The following is a 26,481-nucleotide window of genomic DNA, read 5'->3' as shown; positions in this document are numbered from 1 at the left end:
GTTTATAGAAGAGCATTTTTTAGTACTGTTTATATGTTCCCCCCAATATATTTGGCCTTGTCCAGATTAATGTCCCAGTTTATATAAGAGCAATTTTTAGTACTGTTTATATGTTCCCCCAATATATCTGGCCTTGTCCAGATTTATTGCGTTAACAGGTTGAGAGGTACATGCAAATAAATTGCTTTATAGAATTAGGCATAGCCAAACCTCTGAACTGTCCCTGATTTTGACTCAAAATGTTGCTCTTCCCCTAATGATCCCTCCGCAAAATAGCAATTTTGGAAGAAAACATGGAGGGTTTATAATTAAGAAATAACTGTAATAATCAGATTACTTTTATTTCAGAAATGCATGTAGATTATTTTATTTTGTCAGTTGCTCAAGTTAGCAGTACTAATATTAAAGTGTCCCTTCTTTGACAGGTTCCCAGCTGTATTGTGTTGCTATTTTATATTTTTACATCACATTTTTGGTCCATTTTTCATAAAATTGTGTTTTTGGCAAATTAGTGACAAATAATTAAAGACTGAAGTTAGAAAATAATGACAGACATTTGAGTTTCAGATTTCATACCATTCAGAAAATTCATACTAATGCAAGACCTCTATTAGCTTTCTAAGGTTATAAGAGCGATATTTTAAAAATTGTCCTTATTTGTGGGCCTTTGTCCCATTTCTTTGTATGGCTTTGTCCAGATTTCTTGCTCTGAGGTTGAGAGGTATGACAAATGTGTCAGGGCCATCACAAGTCAGCCAGAGACATTTCAAACTGTGACATACTTGTTACACCCCACTCCCCCATGTAGTGACTCTGGATGTGTCAAAGCAAGACAAAGAGTAGTTATGCAGTGTAAATGTGCAGAGAATCCCACCCATCCAAGGTAGACACAAGTACTAGAGTGGCTTTTCATCTGTCCTTGATTTCTGCAGAATGGTCTGGTTTCTGTCATATTTTTTGTACTGTTGATTTATGCTTATTACTCAAAGTGCATGTTGCTCTGTCATATTTTTTGTACTGTTGATTTATGCTTATTACTCAAAGTGCATGTTGCTCTGTCATATTTTTTGTACTGTTGATTTATGCTTATTACTCAAAGTGCCTGTTGCTCTGTGTTTAAGTAGCAATGCTTTAATGACCATCAGGTAAGCTTGGCTGAGATGGCAAGATGCAAGTAAGCTTTAATAAGCATACTGTTAAAGAATTGCCAACATTGAAAGCCTTTCTGTTGCCATGTAGAGAATACTTAACTAGATAATGTATAAGCCTTGGGTATTGAAATGCATATGCCAGTATTTGTAATAAAGGACAGAATTACATTATTTTAAGAGTCTCATTACACTTGGAGACTTAGTCATCTCTGCAGGCTTTAACCATAAACCGAATGCCAATGGTGTGGTCTATAACCTGTACAGTAATCCTTTTAAGCAATGTATCTTGAGCTTATTTCTTGTTTGCTTTTCATTTTTTACTTTGATCGTGTTTTCCCCATGAAACAAGTAGTTGTTAGGCAGCAGGTCTTTTTTTGGATAAGGAACATTTTTACAAGTGGGGGCATCAGAGATTTCTACTTTCAGCATGTTACTTTAATAAAGCTGAATATAAATTATAATTAGAACTGCAGTGCAAGAAGTGGTTTGAGTTGAGTGCTGCTTGTTTTTCTTATACTTGATTTTGACTGGCATTCCATTAATGTATTTAAAAAAAAGTAATTTATTTCTTCATGCCTCATAACCTTTTTTGTTTCCATCTAGATATTAAGCTGTCATGCAGCCAATGCATTGAAATATTTTTATTCTTCTACACTTCATTTTGTCTTGATTGGACTCTCATGACAACTGTTTGGCACCCAATGCAGTATATTTAGTTTTTGTGGTTTGCTACTACAGGTGTTTGTGTGTGTGGTAGGGAATACCTCAGGCTTGAATCATGTACCTTGTATGCAGGTTTTAAAGACCTTAATTCCCTACCCACCACCATTTGTGAAAAAATAAACTGCAGATTTTTGCCTCATGTTTGATCTGATCTGTTCCTCATAATATCTGTGGTTTGTAAATGTTGTAATGCTTGATATTTGATGGGGCAGTTGTAGCATTGTTGCCTCACAGCTGCAGGTTCTCAAGTTTGCTTCTTGGCTGGGGTGCCTTCTTTGTGGGGTCTTTATCTTCTCCCTGTGTTTGTGTGGGTTTGCTTTTGTGTCCTCCCATGTTACAAAGACATGTCTGCATTATTTCTTCCTGGGCCTCTGCTGAATTTTTTTTTGTTTCAAGTCAGACTGTCCTGATTAACAAATGTTAAATAAAATTGACAGGCATTTGAATTTCAGACTTCAGGTTTCTGAATGTTTAAGTCTTTGCATATTTGATGGGGCAGTGGTAGTATTGTTGCCTCACAGCTATAGGTTTTCTGGTTTGATTCTTGGCTGGGGTGCCTTCTGTGTGGAGTCTGCATCTCCTCCCGGTGTTTGTGTGGATTTGCTCTGGTGCCCTGTCATTTTACAAAGACGTGTCTGCAGTATTTCTCCCTGGGTCTCTGCTGAAAATTGTTTTTATTCTGTCAGCAGTAAAATTGACAGGCATTTGAATTTCAGACTTCATGTTCTTCAGAAAATACATAGTAACACAACCTTTTATTCTAGCAATTTTCTAAGTTTATAAGATGAATATTTGAAATTTGTCCCTATATTTGGGACTGCATTCCTTCATTATTGGCTTCGTCCAGGTCTTTTGTGCTAAGGTTGACAGCTATGGCAAGAAATGAATTCACTGAATGTTTGAGGGCTGTATTCCCTCATTACTGGGTTTGTCCAGGTGTTTTGTACTAAGAGGTTGACAGCTATGGTGAGAACTGAATTCACTAAATGATAGCCATTTAAGTTTCAGTCTTCCTCTTTTACAAAGCAGCTGATTGGCGTAGTGGTATGTTGCTCTGTTTTGCACAGGGAGCTTGGCAGTAAAATGTATGGTTCTAGCAACTTTCCAAGATTATACAAGCAATGTTTGTGTCCCTGGTTTTGGGGCTTTTGACCCCCCCCAATACATTTTGGCTTTTCCAGTTTTCCTGTGCTGCAAAGTTGAGTATTGAGTAGATTTTACAAGGAGCTGAGAGCTGCAGGCGAACAGAAGTTTAGTGCTGCTTAAGTGAAGTTGGTTTGCCTTGTTAATAGCACAACAAGTTGTGTACTTGTCTTTGATGCAGAAGGCTGTGGGTTCTACTCCCACAAGGGGTGGATGCTGCTGTACTGAGAATGTTCTCCTTGGTGAAGATACTAACTATGAGTTTGTTATCAGTTTGCCATCCATTTCCTCTTGCAATATTACTAGCTTATCATTTTTTAATGTAATATAGGCAATTTATTCCTGAGGGGCAACAGGCACTTTATTTTTCGATGAAACCATGAAATATAAAGGTGTTTGCTAGCAGCAACCTCTTCATTAGTTACAGATTTCTTTAATGTGGAATTATTTAGATGACTTTTACTTCTTCAGAGATAGTGCATATTTACTGATAATGGACTGTAGAATAGTGCATATTTACTGATAATGGACTGTAGAATTGTGCATATTTACTGATAATGGACTGTAGAATTGTGCATATTTACTGATAATGGTGGACTGTAGAATTGTGCATATTTACTGATAATGGTGGACTGCGGAAGTCTGAGTAGACTTATGATAAATGTTCTGAACTGGGCAGTTTTGTCATTATGGGTGCATGCATTTTGTTTCATTGGTTACTGGAAAAATGTTCAAAACAAATTTAAAACGCCCTCTAACAACTGTAATATATTGTACAAGGAATATAATTTAGTACAATGAGGAAGGTGTATCAAAGAGCACATGTATGTTTCATATGTAAGGGGCCTATGATTTGAAAACAGCCCAAAATTAATCTTTATCTGCCACTGGCAAAATGTATTTTCTTTGAATGTGGGTTTCAATGCTGTTTCAATGAATGTGAGTTTCAAGAGCAGAGAAGTTTTAATGCTAAGTTTTCATTGCGAGACTGCATTGCTTTGTTTAGTAGATGACTTGGTGTTTGTGCTGTAAAATACAAAATAAAACTTTCGAATGAAGTCCAACTCATCATACAAGTAAAGCAGTATGCACATTAGTGTTTATGGTAAATGGAGTGAAATAGCCAAGTAATGGTTAATAGGAATGGCTGCAGAGGCTCTTCAACCGTGATTTTGTCAGGGGGAAGGGCAGCAAACTCAGATAGGCCCAGCTGAACTATACCTCCCAACTGTCCAGATTTTCAAAGAATGAATAGATTTTTGCTTCTTATTTTTGGTTTGTTCTTCATAAAATTTGTAGTTTTCTGGCAAATCATTTAGCAATTAAGTCACTAAATAATGATACACTGAGTTTCAGACTTCATAACCTTCAGAAAAATGCATGCTAAAGTAAGAACTGTTATTCTATCAACTGTCTCAATTTATACAAGAGCAATTTTTAGTACTGTTTATATGTTCCCCCAGTATATTTGGCCTTGTTCAGATTTACTGCATTAACAGGTTGAGAGGTACATGCAAATAAATTGCTTTATAGAATTAGGCATAGCCAACCTCTCAACTGTCTCCGATTTTGGCTTAAAATGTTGCTTTTCCCCTAATAATCCCTCCGCAAAATAGCAATTTTGGAAGAAAACATGGAGGGTTTACAATTAAGAAATAACTGTAATAATCAAAGTTATAGATTACTTGAAATGCATGTAGATTCTTTTATTTTGTCAGCTGCTCAAGTTAGCAGTACTAATATTAAAGTGTCCCTTCTTTGACAGGTTCCCAGCTGTATTGTGTGGCTATTTTATATTTTTGCATCACATTTGGTCCATTTTTCATAAAATTGTGTTTTTTGGCAAATTGGTGACAAATCACTAAAGACGGAAGTTAGAAAATAATGGCAGACATTTGAGTTTCAGATTTTATACCCTTCAGAAAAGTCATACTAATGCAAGACCTATTCTATTATCTTTCTAAGTTTATTAAAGCAATATTTAAAAATTGTCCTTATTTGTGGGCATTTGTCCCACTTCTGTGTATGGCTTTGTCCAGATTTCTTGCTCTGAGGTTGAGAGGTATGACACACGTGTCAGGGCCATCACAGTCAGCCAGAGACATTTCAAATTGTGACATACTTGTTGCACCCCACTCCACCATGTACTGACTCTGGATGTGTCCAAGCAAGGCAAGGAGTAGTTATGCAGTGTACATGTGCAGTGTGCCCCCCCCCCATCCAAGCTAGACACAAGTACTACAGTGGCTTTTCATCTGTCCTTGATTTTGCAGAAAGGTCTGGTTTCTGTCATATTTTTGTACTGTTGATTTATGCTTATTACTCAAAGTGCCTGTTGCTCTGTGTTTAAGTAGCAATGCTTTAATGACCATAATGTAAGCTTGTCTGAGATCATAAGATGCAAGTAAGCTTTAATAAGCATACTGTTAAAAAATTGCCAACATTGAAAGCCTTTCTGTTGTTGCCATGCAGAGAATACTTGACTAGATAATGTATAAGCCTTGGGTATTAAAGGACAGGATTCCATTATTTTAAAAAGCTCATTACACTTGTTGGAGACTTCCAGTCATCTCTACAGACTTTACCCGTAAACTAAACAGAATGCCAATCATGTGTGGTCCATAACATGTACAGTAATCCTTTAAGCAATGTATCTTGAGCTTGTTTCTTGTTTGCTTTTCAGTTTTTACTTACATGTTTTCCCCATGAAGCAAGTAGATAGTTGTTAGGCAGCAGGTCTTTTTTGGATAAGAAACATTTTTACAAGTGGGGGCATCACAGAGATTTCTACTTTCAGCATGTTACTTGGCACTTTAATAAAGCTGAATATAAATTATAATTAGAACTGCAGTGCAAGGAGAAGTGGTTTGAGTTGAGTGCTTCTGGTTTTGCTTGTACTTGATTTTGACTGGCATTCCAGTAATGTATTTAAAAAGTAATTTATTTTTTCATGCCTCACAACCTTTTGTTTCCATCTAGATATTAAGTAAGCTGTCATGCAGCCAATGCATTGAAATATTTTTATTCTTCTACACTTATTTTTGTCTTGATTGGACTCTCATAATGATGGTTTGCCATGCCACCCAGGGGAGTGTATTTAATTAAAGTTAGTTTTTGTGGTTTTGAGCATAGCTCCTCCCCTTTCTGGATGGCCACACCCATTCCCCTTGACCCCACCCATTCAGCTGGCTCCTGCAGCCCCCCTTTGATTTGAAGTCAACAGCTGCCACTGCTTATTACTGATTATGTTTTAGGTTAGCCTGGTTAAGGAAACATTTTCTGGAAAATGCAAAAAGTTGTGAGAATATTTTTGTTTTTTAATAAAGAGCTAAAATGTTTTGTTTTAAATAGAAACAAAATCTTTGATAACCACAGTTGTAAAGGAAATACATTAAAATTTAAACCTCTAAAGAAAAGCTGTGGAGAATCAACAGACACAACTTACGCAAGATTTTTTAACACATTTTATCAATTTTATTCTCCTAGACAGAAGGGATCTAGAGAGAAGTTCATCACCCTGATAAAGTTGTTCCTGGGAAAACAAAAGTGCTATCATTTGTTAATAAATGTATGTTATATTTATCCTCTGGTTGCCCACAGCTTTTCTTTATTGGTTTATAATTTTATTGTTTTAAAGATCACATAGAATTTAACATTTGCTATTCTTGTCATGTTATTTTTCTTGAACTGTGCCTTGAATGTTGCTTTTCAACAAATCAGCATTAGTAGAAAACTTGTGTCTCAATTGATTACATTTGTCTGATTGCAGAAACTGACAATTAGTCTATCTAATATTCCTTTTTGATACATTAAGCATTCTACCTCCCCTACACCTCTACCATTCTCCACCTACTCCACACTTTCTGGAATGCCTAAATGGATTCCCTCTTTACCACCCATTCTGGTAGTCCATTATGTGTGCTCATAACCCTTTCCTTGAAAAAAATGGCTTCAAAGATGCAGGGGGACATGTGGTCCAAATAGCTTGCTTTCTGTATCTCCTCTCTCACCTTTGCCCTCCTGTTCAGGCTGGCTGACTCCTTCATATCTTCCTGCCTTGAACAGCCATATCATAAACCCCTCTGTCCCCTTGTCTGTAGTGAGAAAACCTCTGACTCCTCTAATATCTGGTTATATGCCTTCTGCTCTATCACATGGATGATTCCAGCTGCTTTTCTATGGAATGCTCTTCATCATTCTAATGTCACTCGAATTGTATGACATATAGATCTGCACACAGTACCATTGTGTAACCTGACCAGGACCAAATAGAGCAGGATTATTACCTCTTTGCTCTTCAATCTAGTCACTGTAGTGAATACCCAAGCTTTCTGTTCACTGTTATCACTGTCCTCTCAATGCTGTTCCTGTTTGTCCAGTCTAGATGTGATCAACACCCCCCAGATCAATTTCACAGTCTGGGGTGATTATCTCCCATCCTCACAGCTAATACATCTTACCAGAGTTCCTTTTAACCAAGTACAGTACTTTGCATTTTCCATGCATACATGTCAAAAAGATCATTCAGCCAAAAAACACTGCTGTCACTGTGACACACATTGTGCTGCTATTTTAAATCTCTTTGCATCACTTTGCATCATGACCATTTGTATAGATTGTGCAGCAGATTTTTAGTGTGTTTTGCAGTGGTAGTCTTAGGGATTAAGTAAATATTTGGAGCTAATAAATTTCAGCTACCCAAGCCTGAATGTCACCAGACTATGAACTCTCATAGTAATGGCTGAAGATCTAGCTATGCAAGCTTCACAGGGAAGGAACAACTGAGTCACTGATAATGATGAACATTTGGAAGTTTTCCAACATTTTGTAGCCAAGCCGTAACCCACCTTAAAATGATGTTTCAAGATACGTATCTCATACAGTTTCTAAGAAACCATAAGTATAAACTCATTTCTGCACTAAAAAAACTAATGTTGAAGAGAATAACAGAATGTTGCGTCCTATTTCAAATTTAACATCTTATCATTTTGCAATAATTTCCTACCAAAAGCAAACATTCGTTCTCTCAGATCATTGTCAAAATATTTAGCTTCAGAATTTTTGCCCCCTCATCTCAAAATTACAAAAGGCATGACACTTACAGATGATACAAAACCAACACGTGACAGAGAATCAGTGTGATAAAGCTTCAGAAATGTGTATGTGCCTCAGGGGATTTTACAAAGTCCTGATATTACTTATACGTTTGTTTTGTCACCCTGTGACCTTACTCCCACAGTATGCACATTCTGAATCACATCAATGCTACCCCTGCACTGAGCTTCAAGTTCTGGGACTCAGAACGTCATTTTAAAATGACTTTGTCGAATAGCTGTCACTCCCTCCCACCTCCTGCAAAACACAAGTTCTTTTCCACTTTTTAAATTTCTTTTATACCATGGAGCAAAGATAATAAAAGAGAAATATTCCTGACACTGTTCTGAAATGGATTCAGAAATTGCTGTTTATGCACCAGGCTTAAGAGTTGGTATGAAAGCCTTAATGAATAAATGTGGATAAGACTCACTGGAAATAACAAAGCATCATTTATTTCTGTATCTTGTGGCTTTGCTTAGAAACTGTTCAGTTAAGTATTTCTGATAGTACCTTTATACGGGTTGTATATTGTATTAGACTATGTTAGGGTAGTATCAGTTTGTTAGGACTGCATTTTGTCTGTGTTTGATATTGTGACAACTAATTTCCTGTTTATTTCAGAAGACAGCAACATCTTGTCAGACCATTTTTGTTGAAAATAACTGTAACTGATGATACGTTTAATAGATTCTTGCTTGGCATTATTATATTATGGAAAATATGCTTATTATTGTGCAGTTGGAAGCCAGTGTATTGAAACATTATTTTTTGGGAAACTTGCTTATTTCCCATGATACATTAATAGAATAATTGTAAATATCTTTACATTGCCGTTTGAGGTGCCTTTGGACTGCCTAACACAAAAATGAACAAAGAGGATTTTTAAAAGACACACACACACACACACACACACACACACACACACACACACACACACACACACACACACACACACACACACACACACCCTTAGTTTCCTTACCTTACTTCATCTGACACAGAACTCGCCCTGTCTGCAGCCGATAATCACTTTGGTCAGCCGATAATCACTTTGGTCAAGAATAGTGCATTACATAGATTTGATTCCACATTATATAGAAATCCTACACATTCAAATTCCTATTTGCACTTTCAGACCTGGCACCCTATGCATCAAAAGAAGGCCATTGTCAAGGGCCAGTGTGTCAGATTGGCAAGAATGGTTAGCCAAGAACAACAATTTATTGATGAGTGTGGCAAGTTACTTGACATGTTTTTGTGGAGGGGTTATCCCCAGGATTTCCTAATGGAAATCTTTACGGAAGTCAAGAGAAAGAGACTGAGTGGTTTCTATACCCCCCTTTTGGGTAATTCTTCAGTCCAAAACAACTTGGCTCTAGGGTCCAATTCTATAGGAAGGCCATGGTTTTACCCTTCAATTTACAGTTTTGGGAAGTTAAACATATCACCAAATTCTGGGATATTTTCAAGTGTGACTTGGATATTTTCAACAAAGTGAGTGAACAGCCTGTGATTGTGTATCAAAAGGACATGTGTTTAAAAACCATGATCAAAAGAGTTTTGCCTCTTTCTTCCATTGGAAAAATGTTCAAATGTGGTTGCTGTTCACAGTGCAAATTCATCCTTCAGGGTACAGAATGTTCTATACATGGTTATGGTAACATTAAGCACAGAAAAAGATTTAACTGTGACAGTAAGGGCATTATTTATGTTGCATTATGCCAGTGTTGTACCTGTTTTTACACTGGCAAAACCATCAGACAATTCAGGTACAGGATTTATCAACACAATTATGACATTGGTAAAAAAGATGAACGGAATGCCCTTTGCAAACACCTCAAGAATTTTCCTACACACTCTTTCAAATTTTCTGTCATTGACAGTGTTGAGGTGAACCCTAGAGGTGGTCCCCATGACATCTTTCTTGAATTTTTTTGGAGCTTAGATGGCAGCTTAAATGCAATGCTGCCTGTTTCCTGGGTCTTAATGATGTCATTTCTATTTCCAGCTTATTGAAGCTCAAATCCATGTTTGCTATTTAAGCAATTATTTTATTGCTGTTTTTCCTGGTACATTTATTTATGTCCTGTTCTTGCTTATGAGCTGATAGTGTGCATATATACTTTTTATTTCATTTTATGGCATCAGTTATTTAATATTTCATTTTGTATGTGTTAATTAATTTATTGGGTTGGGGTTTCTGGGTATATAAGCTGACTGTTGTGTGTTTTTTTAACATTCTGATGAAGTCCAGCCATTTGGCAGATGAAAGCGCTCAGTTTATTAAACTGTGTCTGGTTCAATTCTTCAGCTGCCTATTTTGTTCTACCTTCTAATACATTTTGCTCAGAATGCTCTGTGAGGGCACAGCTGATGAGATTATACTTCGCTACCTAGCCTTTGTTAGTCCATTCACTTAGAGTGGAAGTAGTGAGAAATAGCGTCAAGTCTGAGCTGTATCAGTAAATACAGCAGAGACTCTTATGGCTGGAACAATACATATGAAGCTAACATAAAAAACGTTATTACAGAAGGATAAAGAAATAACTGAGAAAACATTGACTTTTTAAAAAGAGATATTTGTGACTTTCTTGTCCTAACTTCCTTCTGTTTGCTAGCCAGTATCCTATTTCCTCACTTGCAAAGTTCAGCCATTTAGTGAAGTTAGTCTCTGTGGCTACCAGGTTTACTTCCCATCAGACAACAAAAACAATTAATTTTATGATCCCATGGAAGGAAAGAATACAGATTTATATGACAGCACAATGTCAGAGTTATATATTTTGAGCCTGAATAGCTTCATGACCTCTGTGAGAGTGAAATACCAAAAAAAAAAAAAAAAACACAGAAACCTTACTGCGCATGTTTATCTTTGGTGAATGCCTTTCAGATGTAATAGGAATTTGTCTATTTGCTTTTGCGTCATTTTGCCTGAGTAAAGTATCTTGAGATTTCATTCAGCCTCAACATGGTGTGCACTGATAAAGCTGACTAGGATAGAAATGGAAAACGTTAGTGTTTAGGACATAGTTGCCCTTTAAGCTGATCATACAACACAATATTTGGTAGTTTATTTCTAAATGGCCATCCACTTCCAGGTTTGAGATTTCATTTTATTTTTAGTTATTTATTAATGTGCATTTTAATTAGTAGGCATGTCTACAATGTTTGTGTCCCATTTTAAGTGAAGGCCAAAAAAAAAACAGTATCGATTTCAAGAGCATTGTTTGTCCACACTTACAGTGGAATAATGGCATTTTCCATAGTTCAATTGGAATTAAGAAAAGTAATATATGAAGGTGAGTAACCTATGTTACAGATAACTTAATAGTAATTCCAGCAACAGTTGTGAGGTATAACAGGGAACATTTGTGGTATAGGTTATGAAAAATTCTATAGTAGAAGGAAAAAAAATTATAAGTTCCAGGAAGCAAAGATCTGATACCCTACAGCTTTTCTGTTGCAATGATTCGCACAGATTTCTTAATTACGTGCCCCCCACCACCACCACCACCATCCTGGGATTAAACTGCAAGAAAACAAAGTCTGTTTTTGCCCACTGAAGCTGGCTATCTTTTAACTAAATAAAACCTTAGGGAAGCAAGAACCTGACACCTTACAGCATTTCTGTTGCAATAGGTGAATTACAACTTAGTATTTGTAAAGTTCTAAGCCTGGCTTAGTGTTAAAATGTGTGTGCACAATAGTTCTCTCTCCCCATTATTCCAGCCAATTGCCACTAGATGGCAGCATAATACCTTGAATTAGCCTTACACACACACACACACACACACACACACACACACACACACACACACACACACACACACACACACACACACACACACACACACACACAGTTTTCCAGTCCCAGGCATCCACTATTTAAATTAGTAAATTTCTGCTTTTTACTTTCAGCATTCTCTCTATACTAATCACAACCCTCTCTATAACTGCCCAACAACCTTGTTTGTGTGCTTACAGTGATACTTATTTAAAGCATTCCAGAGCTGCTTAGATTAACCTTTTGTTAGATACTAATATCTTAAGCTTATTACTCACCTTAAACTGTTTTTCACCTCTTGTCCCTGCGGGGGCTGGCCCGCTCCTTTCACTATGCCTTAGAAACAAGATACCTGAACTCCAGGTGTGGATTTCACAAAACAGCCCCAGTATTATAGCAACTACTGAAACCTGCTTGAAATCATATGTAAAAGACACAGAATTTCTCCACCCAGGCTACTCATGACTAAGAGCTAATCGGCCCCACAAGAGAGGAGGGGAAGTAGTAATGCTCTTCCCTAGCAAATATACTTTACTTCGCTACTCAAAATAACATCCAACTAATCCCCAGCCAAAGTACTAGTTTCTATATTAAAATTTAACGATCATAAAAACATTTGCATAATTGATCTGTAGATTCCTCCAGGAAACAACATACCAGTATTAGAGAACATACTTGCCTGGACATCCCAAAACATAGATAATAAAACTATCATCCTAGGCAACATAAACATTGATTGGCTAGACACTGCCCAAAAGAGCCCCTCAAAAAATAAACCTTTACAACTTCTCCCGACTAATTCAAGATGTTACCAGACCCCACAAAAATAACAATTGGGGCTCCACAATAGACTGGATATTGGTGTCCAACCTAAACAATATCACCACTGCAGACATGCTACTTAATGCCATTAGTGACCACCACCCAACATGTATCCTACCAAATCTTATCCAACCTCAGGCCAACACCAATACAAATCAACCAGAAATCTGACTAAGTTCCAACCATCCATATTTAATGAAACCTTAGCTAAAGTAAATCGAGCACCCCTCAAATCTTTACCACTTCATGAGGCAGTTGAATTCTTTAACTCAACATTTCTAGACATCCTAAATAGGCAAGCACCCACCTGCCAAAAACAGATAAAACATAACCATGCGAGCTGGCTCTCAAAATCCACCAAAGAAGTCATGTCCACAAGGGATAAAATCTGGAAATCATGGCAGAAAAACAAAGACCCCCTCAACTTTGCTACATTACAAGCAACTCCATAACCAGGCAAAATTACTAATAACCAGAGATAAAAAAGCCCACTACCTCCGTTTACAAAGCCAACATAAAGATAATCCCAAAAAGTTTTGGTCCTCCATTAACCAACTATTACATCCAGGTTCTCAGAGCAACCCATCCCTTGAACCAGACAAAACCCCAGCTGAACTTGCTACCCTCATCAGTTCTTACTTCATTGACACCATAGCTAACCTAACCACCACCTTTCCTATAGTTAAAACCACCACCACCACCAAGACAGCTGATGACCAAATCATACCAGAAAACAATCCTACCCTCGACTCCAACCTAAAATTCTCCCCCATACCCACCACTACAATAAAAAAAACTTTTACTTAAGCTAAAACCCTGTACTCTGTCCTTTGACAATCTACCCTCACACTTCCTGCAGCTGGCTGCAAACTGTATAGTTTACCCCATCAGCATACTCATTAACAGATCTATTAAAGAAACCCTTGTCCCAGACATCTGGAAAAAAGCATTCATTCTCCCCTTACACAAAGTCTGCATGAACACAGACAAAACAAACTTTCAGCCCATAGCAATTCTCTCACCTCTCTCTAAAATACTGGAAAAATGCATCCTTGTCCAACTCCTCAACCACCAGCTTGAAAACCAAATTCTATCACCCACTCAGCATGGTTTCAAACTAGGACACAGCATCACTACTGCCCTCCTCTTCTTCCTCGATATAGTCAACCAGGCATGGGATTCTGGCAAAATAGTCTCCTTTTTAATAGACTCTCCAAAGCTTTTGATACCATTTCCCACACCATCCTCCTCTCCAAACTATCCACCCTCGACATTTCCCCACCTACCCTACAGTGGTTCATTAGTCATCTCTCCAATAGGCAGCAATCTACCAAATGTTAACAATATTACTCTCCCTTCCTCAGGACTTCCACAGGGGTACCCCATGGCCCCATACTTGTTTCTCTCTTATTTAGCACCTTTATTAACAACTTTCGCTCCATTCTCTCACAATGCTCGGTAATCCAGTATGTTAACAACTCTACAATAATATGCACTGCAAATTCCAGCTCTGAACTCCAGCAAATCACCCAGAATGCCCTCACCTCTACTGAATCTTGGATGTTTAACAATCATCTTGCCCTAAATCAAAAAAAAAAAAAAAGCTAAACTAGTACTTTTTACCACTAAGAAAACTACTCCCCAAAATAAAAACCTCTTCACTGTACAAGCCCAAGACAATGCCACACTTTCTTAGCCTTTCTACTAGATAAACCCTTGCAACCACCTTTTCATTACCCTCTCTCCTTTTTGGCACCCCTCTCTTCACTAATATCCAAAATTCTGCAAAATCCAAACCTGAAATGTGTTGCAAAAAAATAGCCAAATTTGCCACCAAGGCCAAATTCTCATCCCAGCACTGTAAGTCACTGAAACAATTAGGTTGGGTTGAACTCCCCCACCATCTCTCATTCACCCAACTAACTACAGGGCACAAAATCTACAGACCGATAGACTGTCCTCCTCTCTCGACACTACTCATCTAATACCAACCCAGCAGACAACTAAGATCTGAAAATCAACTTCTTTTAAAAGTAGAAAAAAACACTTTACCTGCTGGTCAACTCCTCTATTCCTTCACCATCGCCAACATATAGAACTCACTTCCACCTTCTATAAGAAACACAGGCAGCACCACCACCTTCAGACAAATAACTGAAAATCATCTCAACTCTTCCTGGCTATGTACCTGCTCTATAACCTAACCTCCTCATTCTCATTTTATGATAAGCTCTATAACCTAACCTCCTCCTCCTTCTCCTTATACGATAAGCTCTATAACCTAACCTCCTCTTCTCCTTATATGATAAGCTCTATAACCTAACCTCCTCCTTCTCCTTATATGATCAGCTCTATAACCTAACCTCCTCCTTCTCCTTATATGATCAGCTCTATAACCTAACCTCCTCCTTCTCCTTATATGATCAGCTCTATAACCTAACTTCCTCCTTCTACTTATATGATCAGCTCTATAACCTAACTTCCTCCTTCTCCTTATATGATAAGCTCTATAACCTAACCTCCTCTTCTCCTTATATGATAAGCTCTATAACCTAACCTCCTCCTTCTCCTTATATGATAAGTTCTATAACCTAACCTCCTCCTTCTCCTTATATGATAAGCTCTATAACCTAACCTCCTCCTTCTCCTTATATGATAAGCTCTATAACCTAACCTCCTCCTTCTCCTTATATGATAAGCTCTATAACCTAACCTCCTCCTCCTTCTCCTTATATGATGAGCTCTATAACCTAACCTCCTCCTTCTCCTTATGTGATAACTAGACTCCTATGCTGTTTGTTTCTGCTGACTGATGATATTTTCTCCATAATTATTTTTATCACTTGTTGCACTGATACAATAATGCTGTTTAATACATCTCTGTTTATGCCTCTCTGGTTGAATTCACCTGTCAACCAACAAAATTCCTGCTTTTATGTATATATTATGTATATGTTACTGTAATCATTATCTGTAACACTGTATCTACTTTTGTACCAATTAGTGTTTAATATTTTCTGTGCTTATGCTCTTGTAGGAGCTTTTCTCTCCAGGGCTCCACTGAAAATGGGCTCTTGTAGGCCCAGTGGACTTTCCTGTAAACAAATGCAATAAATAAATAAAACTATTTATTGGGCTTTTTAAACTGACTGGCACAAAGTGGAGAAATTAAGGCTATGAGTCATTAATAAACTGCATCTTGAAGTCCAGATTTGGATTCTTTCAGCCTCCATGTGCTTACTGTATAGCTCTGAAAAAAATCACTTAATCAGTGTTTTCAGGCTGGAGAAAATCCATGTGGATCAGTGCTCTATCCAGTTAAAAAATAAAATAAATTAGAATCTTTGTGAAATAAGAGTGTATATCTGTTGTTCAGTCTTTTTCTCAACCTCATGATGTGGAATACCATGTTATGGCGCATAAAATGGCAGCATATCTGAGATCGTTGCCTTGCTCCTTCCCGTTCTTTCCAATACATTTTCAGTGCAGTGACCCATTTCACAGCCACGACCTTTGTTCCTACACAGACAGTGGCATCTGGCCTGCCAACTCACTCCACACACAAAGGTATATTTTTCAGATTAGCCTCACAAAGAAGTTCAGCAATGACGTACATTTCTTTTTTTTGCACACTATGAATTGTAATGTAATGCAGTCCTATATATGCAGATATTTTAGTGTGGGAAAGTTTCATTTGATAAACAACACTCTAGCTTAATAAGCATGGTTTGTTACAGATCTCCTGTTTCTCTTAACACTATTATATTTCCGTTTCAGGTAGTTGAAGCCATGGAGATCATGTTACTAGCAGTTGTTTCTCCAGTAATTCGTTGTGAATGGCATTTAGAAGACTGGATGGTTGCCTTAGTCACTACTGTGAGTAATTTTTATACAGTACTTGTTACCAGTAACAGGTATGTAATATCAAGTAACAGCTATGTAATATCAGGTAACATACAGTACCAGAAGGAATGCAGGGAAACCACTTCTGTTAACCTTTAAAACAAAGTACTCTATAGCTTTAGGTTACAATATGTTCCAAAGATTTGTTGCAAAAATAAAATCAAGACTCTTGTCATATTAGAAGTGAACTTGTTATCACTGTGTATGAGTTTAATACCACAAGAGAATATAAATACGCTTCTTTTAACGTCTGTTCAACAACAGACTTGAATTTATTACTTTTAATCCTGATTTTCCTCAGGCTTGATTATTTAAGATTTCTGAGCTGAAGCATAGTAAGGATGGGGGCCGCAGCAGCTCCCTTGGGTGCCAATATCATTCATGGGAGAGAGAGATGTTGTTTGTTGTCCCTTTCTTGCCTTCTGTTCTCTTTCAGTGCTTAATGGATCTTCTAGCTAGTGCTGAATGGCTGTTACTAATGTTTATCCACTTCAGTAAGCCTGTCAACAATTTTTCTCCAGCATTTTCCAGCTTATCTGCTTTATTTTACTTTAATTGTTTAGATAAATATAAATGAAACTAGATAAATAGGATGAACAACAGCAGCTCTTTTCAGCACAGTCCAAAAGACAACAAATCCATGCAGGTATGTTCAGAAATTAACCTCATAGTAAGTAGTCACCTAGGTAAGATCTACAAGTAAAGACGTACCTGAGGTAATATGAATGCTATGTGCGTACCTGAGGTAATATGAATGCTATGTGTGTACCTGAGGTAATATGAATGGAAATATTCTGTAGTTTAGAGTCACTTTGAATTCACAGCAAGATAGTTAGACATTTAGAACACTACAGAATGCCTAGAAAGTGGCTAAATGTTCCTGAGATTGCATTAATTTCTTTACGGTAGCTAATGGTAATAATTTTTATAATAATTAAGTCTGTATCTAGGAATAGTATTGGCAGAAGAAAGGAGAAGGTGTGTTTTAAAAGGACATTTGAATGAGATGAAGTAGACCAAAATGGGGCAATGACACAAGTACAATTTAAAGATAAGGAAGCATGTTTGAAGAACAGGCCTGGCTGTAGTGGGTAGCCATTGTTTTGTGAGTGTTGTGCAATGACATTCATTATGTTGTAATTGTAGGATAAACATATGTACTTTACTATGTCCTTGGGCCATTTTTCTTTGACATTAGCTTTGACCCCCAAGAAGTAAATGTTAAGAATTTGTGGCTGACCAGGTTTGCTGATGACTACAAACTTTGGTGCCATCAAAAATTCCTTAGAGGACAGAAAGACCTTCCAAGAGGGCCTGTCCCAAACAAATAGTTAATGCCAAAACTATGGACTAAAACTAAATGCCAAGACGTGTATAACAGTATACTTCAGTAAGCATGACTCCCCGTATGACTATCACATTGACAACTCGCCCCTAAAAATTGATCCCATAGTTAAGGACCTGGGGAATGTGTGTCTACCATGAACTGTCTTTTGATCACCACATATCGTCTGTTGTAATCAAGTCCTTTTTCATTACATCTATTGTATCTAAAGGTATTACACCCAGATCCAGGGATGTAAATTTTCACTGTACTGATGAGGTTGATTGAGTATAATGCCTCTTTCAGTATGTACCCATCCAAGCACTTGGAACAACTGGAATTATCATTGTGCTTTCTCACTAAAAAAAAAAAAAATCAAGGACCTAAATTGTAAAAAATATGCAGAACATCTCAACCCTGTCCCCCATCTTGGTATCATACAGACTACTGAAAGATGACCTCTGCTTTGTAAATAGAGCTTAAACAGACCCTATCATGTCAATCCACTTACACATTCATTTGTGCAATCACCCGCTCATAAACACCTGCTCAACTGATCTCAATCTCTTTTGCAAAATAAACAGAATTTGTTGGAGAGAGAATTTTTTTATGGAACTGTCTTCCACTGCATATAAAGCAAAGTACTTAGTGGATTCAAATATAATTTGGATGAATGGATGGGTTACCACAAATTCTCTCATGATCTGCACCACTTGTTCCTCTTGGATAGGGGAAAAAATATACATGTCCCAGGATTATCTTTTCAGCCAATTGCTGATGCATTTGTATGCAAAATATATTGGCTAAAAACTAACATGGGAATGCAAGGCTAGGCTTCTTAAGACCCTCCCAGATCAATAGCCTAGTAAGTACCTATGAACCTGTGTAAGAGGGTTTGAAGCCAGTGGTTGTTAATAAGAAGGCAGTCGTAAGCAAGATGAGGACATATTCAGTAGAAGACATATACAACCCCCTTTTTCTGTTTTCCTTCAGTATATATGTGCTGAGGGTGTTTTGTGCTATACACTATTTTCAGTACTGCAGTCAGTTTGCCTTATGTTTTACATGTGTGTAGGGTAGATGAAAGTGATGGAGCAAGCCCTATACTATTTAAAATAAATGTCCCGTCTCTCTACCCACTTATATAGGAGAGAAACAGCATTGTTTTTGTCTTGAAGAAAATCATTCTTAGCTGTTCCTATATGAACCCATGCATAAAATAAGGCAATGTTCTAGGACAGATTGATATATCGATACATAGATAGGATATTACTTAAGAGTAAGAGTGGCCGTATGCAAGTAAAGCAAGGACAGTCCATGACTAGAAGTAAATATAATAATGATTGATATTCAAAAAGTAGATTACCAACTATCAAAGAAACAGTAAAACACTCACTATTAAAACCAGCATTTTTTTGCTAGGTATCATTTTTAGGTGGAGTTACATAAAGTTCAGCAGCGAGACTGTGATGAATGACATACTCAGAGGTATAGCTTATTCTGGTGCCTAGCATTCATCTCCCCCCAGTTTGGCAGTCCCCCAACTCAAGTGGCTTGCATGGAACCACTGAAGCACCTCAACCCAGATCACAGATGCATATAATCAGCTCTCGGAGCTGGTCTGTACCACCACCCAGTCACAGTTTAATTAGCACTTGGAGATGAATGCTGGTCTGTACCACCACCCAGTTGCAGTATAATCAGCACTCAGAGATGAATGCTGGTCTGTACCACCACCCAGTCGCAGTATAATCAGCACTCAGAGATGAATGCTGGTCTGTACCACCACCCAGTCGCAGTATAATCAGCACTCAGGGATGAATGCTGGTCTATACCACCACCCAGTCACAATATAATCAGCACTCAAGAGATGAATGCTGGTCTGTACCTCCACCCAGTTGCAATATAATCAGCACTCGGAGATGAATGCTAGTCTGTACTACCACCCAGTCAGCATCTGCTCCCCCCCCAACACCTTGTACCTGGAGTTGTGCCCCCCCCCCCACCTTTTGCCCCACTCTAGCTACATGTCTGGACATACTTCACCCCCAAAAAAAAGATACTTGAAGTCACATCTTTCATTCTCTTGAACATTTCAAGTTGTCTGCCAGCTGTGAAACTGTTTACTGATTTACTGGTTATTAGCATGTTGAGACTCATTTTGTCAGCCGCGGTGGTACAGTGGTTAGCATTGTCACCTTACAGCAAGATGCTCTCCGGTTCGATTCTCGGCTGGAGTGCCTTCTGTGCGGAGTCTGCATGTCCTCCCCTCGATCGACTAAAATTTAAAAGACTTGCAGATAGGTGCGTGCGTGTGTGAGTGTGCCTTCTCTGAATGTTGGGTGCCGAGCTGGCAACGCAACACCATACAAATCGCTGCCAATTGCAAGTGGACCCGAGATCCCTTGTGGTGACCCCTAATCGGGAAAAGCCGAAAGACTTTTTTAGCATGTTAAGACGCGTGTTACATGTTATCTGTTTCTTGTGCTGCAGCTGTACCCTGGCCATTTAAAGTCATGGGATGAAGCAGGTAGTGTGCCAGAATATTGTATTTTCACAATATAAAAGTCAAAAGACATACATTTTAAGAAATTATATGATGGGACAATTGGATATAGAGCTGTGAAATGCTTAACAAGTCAGCCATCCTTGTATTTAGATGCATTGGTTAAAATAAATTTTTCTGATATGAATAGTGCAATAAAAAGGTTTTAATTTTACTCAAGTGCTAAAGCTAGTCCTTTGCAGCTGCCCCAGGAATCCTTCATCTTTGTGTTCCACCTGTGTTCTGAACTACAATCAGCCTCTACCACTGAGAATGTGCTACAGGATGCCAACAACCCTCTTAATGAACTTTCCCCTTCTACTTGACATTCATATCCCCTTCTGTTTATGTTATTGTCTTCATCTTTACTATTGTACCATTACCCTTTGATTTGTGGCAGTGAGGTGAATCCATAAGCACATTTCTCCAGTTTCTCTTCCAGAGTGCATTTTGCAAGTTTTGTGGGCCTTTCCTCATGTCACAGTCTGTCTTCTTTGTCTATGAATACAGAGCACCAACTTAAATATTTGTATGCGTCTGCCAGACATGGACATTCCTTCACACATGAGCCCAGTACAATAGGATGACTTCTTCATTTCAAGATACTGCTCCCTGCTTGTACACTACAGCATCATTTTGGTTATCACTGGGCTTTTACATTAATGTATAATAATATTCAACCTTGACATTATAATAAAACCCTAGAACACTTCTTCCTCTGTCATCTAAAATGCCACCCACCTAACATGTATTTTTTCTATGGATTCTCTCCTCCCTCAACCAGAATACTTAATTTTTGCCCTGTCTTGCATTAAGACCACAATCTTCATTTTGAAGGCAGTTGAAATCAATGGTATGCCATAGTCCAACTGTATCTGAAGAATACTCTTCCCATTATCAACTCAACCTTCTAGAGAACATAAGTGAGACGTGTTCTTGACTCACAATAGAGTTTTAGAAATATTGGCTTTAGTTATGATTATATGGTATTCAAAATTTAGTTGGCTATCTATTCAGATCCCAAGCTAGTGGAGATGATCAATAATTTCATTAGGGGTGTGTTCGTTATGGATAATTTGCCAGTTGCCTGGGGAGGATCTTAACTTCTTGTTTTGTTTTAAATGTTGTAGCTTTGTTTACTAGGAGGTTTATCATGCTATGTAGCCAGTCTAAGAGTAGGTTAAGGTCATTCCTTAGATTTGAAATGATAATAGTGAAGGATGGGAAGGATCTATAAAGTGTCATGTTGTCAGCATGCAGTATGATTGGAATATATGGAAGACTGGATGATAGTTTGCTTGCAATAATTGAAAATAGGTCAATGGAGAAGATGAATCCATGGAGTATCCTTTAAGGAAGGAGGCATTGTTAAAAAAAAATGCAAATTCTTGGATAAGACCAAAATATTATAGAGGTGATTCAAATGGCAGTTAGAAATACTAAGAATGTGTAATTGTCTTCAAGTTCAAAAGCCTTTGTTAGGTCTATCGGACTAGTACATGTTGGGTTTCCTTTGTCCGTATTTGTAAGTATGTCATCTCTAAGGCTGCATATATCCGTCATTATGCTATAGCCAAGTTAAAAGCCATGTAGTTTTTTTTTCTTAATAAGGGACTAAGTTTTCAAGTAAGATATTATTGGAGCATATTCTAAATTTTCAAGGATTTTTAGTTAGGATGTGAAGGGGGCTTTCTAGTAGGGATGGGAGAGTGAGGAGAGTGGGAAAGCTTTGAGGTATAGTAGAAGTTAAAGCTACTTATCCTTTACTTGTTGGTTGCCATCCCTTGAACAACCTCTGCTGTATCTAAGTTGTCTATCTTTGTAGAAGTGGGGTTTCTAGATTTGTAAAAAACAGTCTTAAAGGAAGATGATAATCTTGTTTTACAGGTTCATTGGCAAATACTAAACAATCAGTTTGCATGTATGGTCAATAACCCATATTTAAAAGTTTCCCTCACCCTCAAGGAAGGTAATACAAGATAGACTCCAGAGGATTTGAGGGTGCCCATCCAATTTTTTACCTTGAAGATGGCAAGGGTGTTAATTGTGCTTGACAAAGTGGAAGTTTTTTTTTTTCCAAAGGTGGTAGATTCTTTGAGAGACTGGTGATACCTTTCTGTGTGCTACACAGAATTCTCTTAGTTTTCCTGATTTTTCTCTCAGAATAAATTATAACTTATAATTCATCAGATATAACTGCAATATTTTCTCATTTCTGTTGTAAATGCTTAATTTCTAACTGTACATAATTCTCCCACCCGATTTTCCATACTTTTTCCAGTTATGAATACCATCACGATGGTATGTGTAGAAATGTGGTAAAATGTAGTAATATTTGTTTTACTGTTAATGAATGCATTTTTACATATTGAATTATTAGACTTGTCTTCTCTGGTACTGCTGCTTGTTTTTCGTTTTTTTTTAATGGACGCTAATAACTTTTGTACCATGTTTGTATTTTCAGATGGTGTTTTTTGGCTACATGATGTGTAGTGCACTTCTGGGACATTTAGCTGATCGATATGGTAGATGGAAGGTAAGCTACACAATGAATATTATCATTTCAGTGCTACTGTAATAATATTTAAAAAATTTATAGTGCAGATTGCACCTTTGCTGTAATGATTCCATGAAATAATGTTGCCAGTGAAGAAAAGCAACTCAGCAGCTGATTGGTTTATGAAATTTTCTGAAAAAAGTATATAAGTTTGGTGTCAATATGTTGAAAATTGTCTATGTAGTAAGACTGTATTTACAATGTTAAATGCAGGCCCTTACTTTTAGTAGTTTTCGATATTTCACTCTGTATTTTTAACAGAACTTTTGTACAATGCTCCTTCATTCAACGTGTACTAGATTCTGAAGAAGACTTCTCACAGCAGTACGTATAATTTCTTTTCATCTAGGAAATAATGATTCATTCATGAGGTAGACTAAATAAATGGCAGCCCTGCAAGTTTCTTATCAAAAGTTTGAAAACTGACAAAAGGTTTGATACAGAGTTTTGTACTGAAAAAGCCACTTTGTTCATAATTTCCAGTCTGTGTTCAGGCCGTAATGACTTTGAGAAATATAAACAATATAAAGGAGTGTATGAAGTACATCTGGCCTGCCCAAGAGCCTTCTCCTTCTTTAAGTGTTTTTATATTTTGGGAATGCTTAACGTACAATATAAGTTCCATACTCTTAACAAGAGATTGTAGCGAAGTTTATCTCTTTTGTGGACTTGACAAAATCTGAGAAAGATGGCTGTATTTTTTTGTTTTTTAGCACTTGCAGCCCCAGAAGATTCTACAGAAGAGGGCTTAGTAAAGGCTCTAAATGCTAAGTGGATTTAGCCCCTAACCTTATAAGTCTATATGCCATACTTATTCAAGTTCAGTCTTGCCAATCTTTTCCTGATAATTTGCTGAGATGTAATACCCTTTTTCGTGAACTTTTTTTTTTTTTTTTTTTTTTAATAATTTCAAACATTTGAATCACAGTACTGTTATACATGCAGAATATGGTCTTGTACTCAAGTGTAGAGTGAATGAGAGATTTGTGTATGATGTATTATTTATTTATTTATTTATTTTATTTTACATTTGTTAACCGGGGGTGTCTGACTGAGCCGAAAAGGCCCTTTTTCAGCAGAGGCCCGGGGAGAAAAGCTCCACAAAGAAAAATTACAGACACATTTAGTTATTTAGACATGATCAGTATACACACAAATTACAAGACACAGGTTTTTACAGTGGTATGTGGCACATCAACAGTTACAGTGGAGAGAACAAACAAAAAAATATTAATTTTAAAAATAAAGGTAATTAATAGATTTGTGGTGTACAGCTGAAATTTGGAACATAGGTAGAATACATACAAAGTACACAGTAGTCTATACATTGTAGATTAGCTAGTGTTTGTGAGTAAGATTGAAAACTATTATCAAGTACTCTAGAATTTAGTATGTATATGTTATCCGCTTTCACTAGCCTGGGGAGCAATCATGGCACTGCCAACTTTGCTTGAGATGTTGCCTGATGAGGTCTTTAAAGGAGGCTTTGGATGATGTGTTTTGGATGCTAGTTGGGACAGAGTTCCATTTTTTAGCCACTGAACTACTGTATAGCGCATCTCCAAAGCTATTGTAGCTGTTGGTGACTTCTAGTAGTAGTTTGCTTGATGATTTAAGAGGCCTTTTGGCTGAGTGATGTACTAGGTTTTTGAGGGCAGGACACTTATTGGGGAGGTAATAGATAGAATGATAGAGGCAGAGCTGATTGTAGGTTAGGAGGTTGGGCAGTTCAAGCCAGTGGAGCTGTCTCAAAGCAGTACAGTGATGAGTTCTATATGAACAATTTGCAGCAAAGTGGGCAGTTCTGTTATAGCAGGCTTCCACTTTGCTTAGTTCAGTTTTGTTGAGATTAGTCAGAATGGGAGATGCATAGAGTAGGGTGGATAGAAGTTGGGAGCGAGCAATGACTGATCTTGTGTTGTTGGTAAGAAATGGTTTGATACGGTAGAGTGACCCCAGTTTGGCATGTACTTTTTTAATAGTTAAGTTGAGATGACTATCATATTTTAGGTGGGATTCTATGGTTATTCCCAATAGCTTAGCCTGCGCCACTGGAGCGAATGGAGTAGCATTTGTGGAGTAGATAGTAAATTGGCTGTTAGTTTTTTTGTTAGAACTGGTTATAATCATAAGCTGAGCTTTCTTTGGATTGAGGATAAGTTGGGCATTGGTAAGGTAGTTTTCAACGTCAGAGAATGCTAGTTGAGTTGTTTGCAGGAGGGTGGGAATGTTTTGTGCAGCACAGATTAGGGTAGTGTCATCTGCATACTGAATTATAGATGCATGGTGTGTGGAGGTATGGAGGTCATTTGTGAAGACTGTGAATAGTAGTGGCCCTAAGATAGAACCCTGTGGGAGTCCTATAGTTATGGGCAGCTGAGGAGAGAGAGAATTTTCCCATTTCACAGCTTGGTACCTGTCAGTTAAGTAGCTTTGGAACCAGGTAAGAGTGGAATTTGATAGGTGATATTGGCTTAGTTTGTTTAGCAGGATTTGGTGTGAGACTGTGTCAAATGCTTTGGACATATCCAAAAAAAAGAGCTGACACCTGTAGGCCTTCATTTTTGAGACGGTTTACTGTGTCTGTGAGGCAGAGGAGGGCTATAGTGGTACTATGGGCAGGTCTGAAACCATGCTGCATAGGTGACAGGATGTTGCTGTCTAGGAGATAGTTTAGTATCTGGGTATGGATGCATTTTTCTAGGATTTTGGCCGGGGGGAGAGTAAAGCAATGTGTCTGTAGTTATTAAGTTCAATGGAGGTCCCGCCTTTATGTATGGGTGTAACATAGGATTTTTTCCAGAGTTTAGGCACATAGTTTTCAACAATTGATCTGTTTATGAGAGTGGAGACTGGGATAGCAATAGCATCTGCTGTGAGTTTCAAGAAATAGCTGGGGAGTAGGTCGGCTGCTGTTGATGAAGTTTTTAGCTTGGAGAGCATGCTTTTGATTGAAGTGGTAAAAACTGTTTTGAGGGTAAAGCTTGTATTGGTGTTATTTGTGTTGGGGGTGTTATTTGTGTTGGGGGGGGGGGTAGTGAGGAAGGAACTGTCTTGTGATACTAAGGATAGAATTGAGTCCACAAAGTGGGAGTTGAATTGTGTTTCAATGGGAACTTTAGTGTCAGGGTGGTTGGTTTGGGGGTAGCTTTTTGGGTGGATTTTAGTAGCTGGTTTACATTTTTCCAAAATTTTGGGGGGTTGTGTTGGTATTTAGTTTGTAATGTTGTGTAGTACGATTTTTTTGTCCAGCCTAATGCATTGTTTTGCACGGTTGCGCAGTTCTTGGCACTTAGTTAAGCTTTGTGTTTCTTTGTTTTTTTGATAGTAAAGAAAGTCAGTGTCTCTGGACTTGAGGATTTGTTTGGTTTCTTTACTTAGCCAGGGGTTTGTAGAGGGTCTAACCTTGATTTTGCGCAATGGAGCGACAGT

At 37.7% G+C, this 26,481-nt stretch overlaps 1 protein-coding gene across 1 annotated transcript in view; it reads left to right on the top strand.

Annotated features, from left to right (window-relative positions):
- Positions 1–26,481, top strand: part of SVOPL (SVOP like) — a 716,183-nt gene that overhangs the window by 329,746 nt on the left and 359,956 nt on the right. Inside the window, exons 4-5 of the mRNA XM_044087938.1 lie at positions 16,498–16,596; positions 22,957–23,028. Coding sequence (XP_043943873.1) covers positions 16,498–16,596; positions 22,957–23,028 — 171 coding nt within the window. The remainder of the gene's footprint in view (positions 1–16,497; positions 16,597–22,956; positions 23,029–26,481) is intronic.

Source organism: Protopterus annectens, chromosome 11.part0 (genome assembly GCF_019279795.1).
Source record: "Protopterus annectens isolate FY-2018-M chromosome 11.part0, PAN1.0, whole genome shotgun sequence".
Lineage (NCBI taxonomy): Eukaryota > Metazoa > Chordata > Ceratodontiformes > Protopteridae > Protopterus > Protopterus annectens.
Note: the sequence above shows the minus strand (reverse complement) of the source record. Positions and strands in the feature narration are given on the sequence as shown.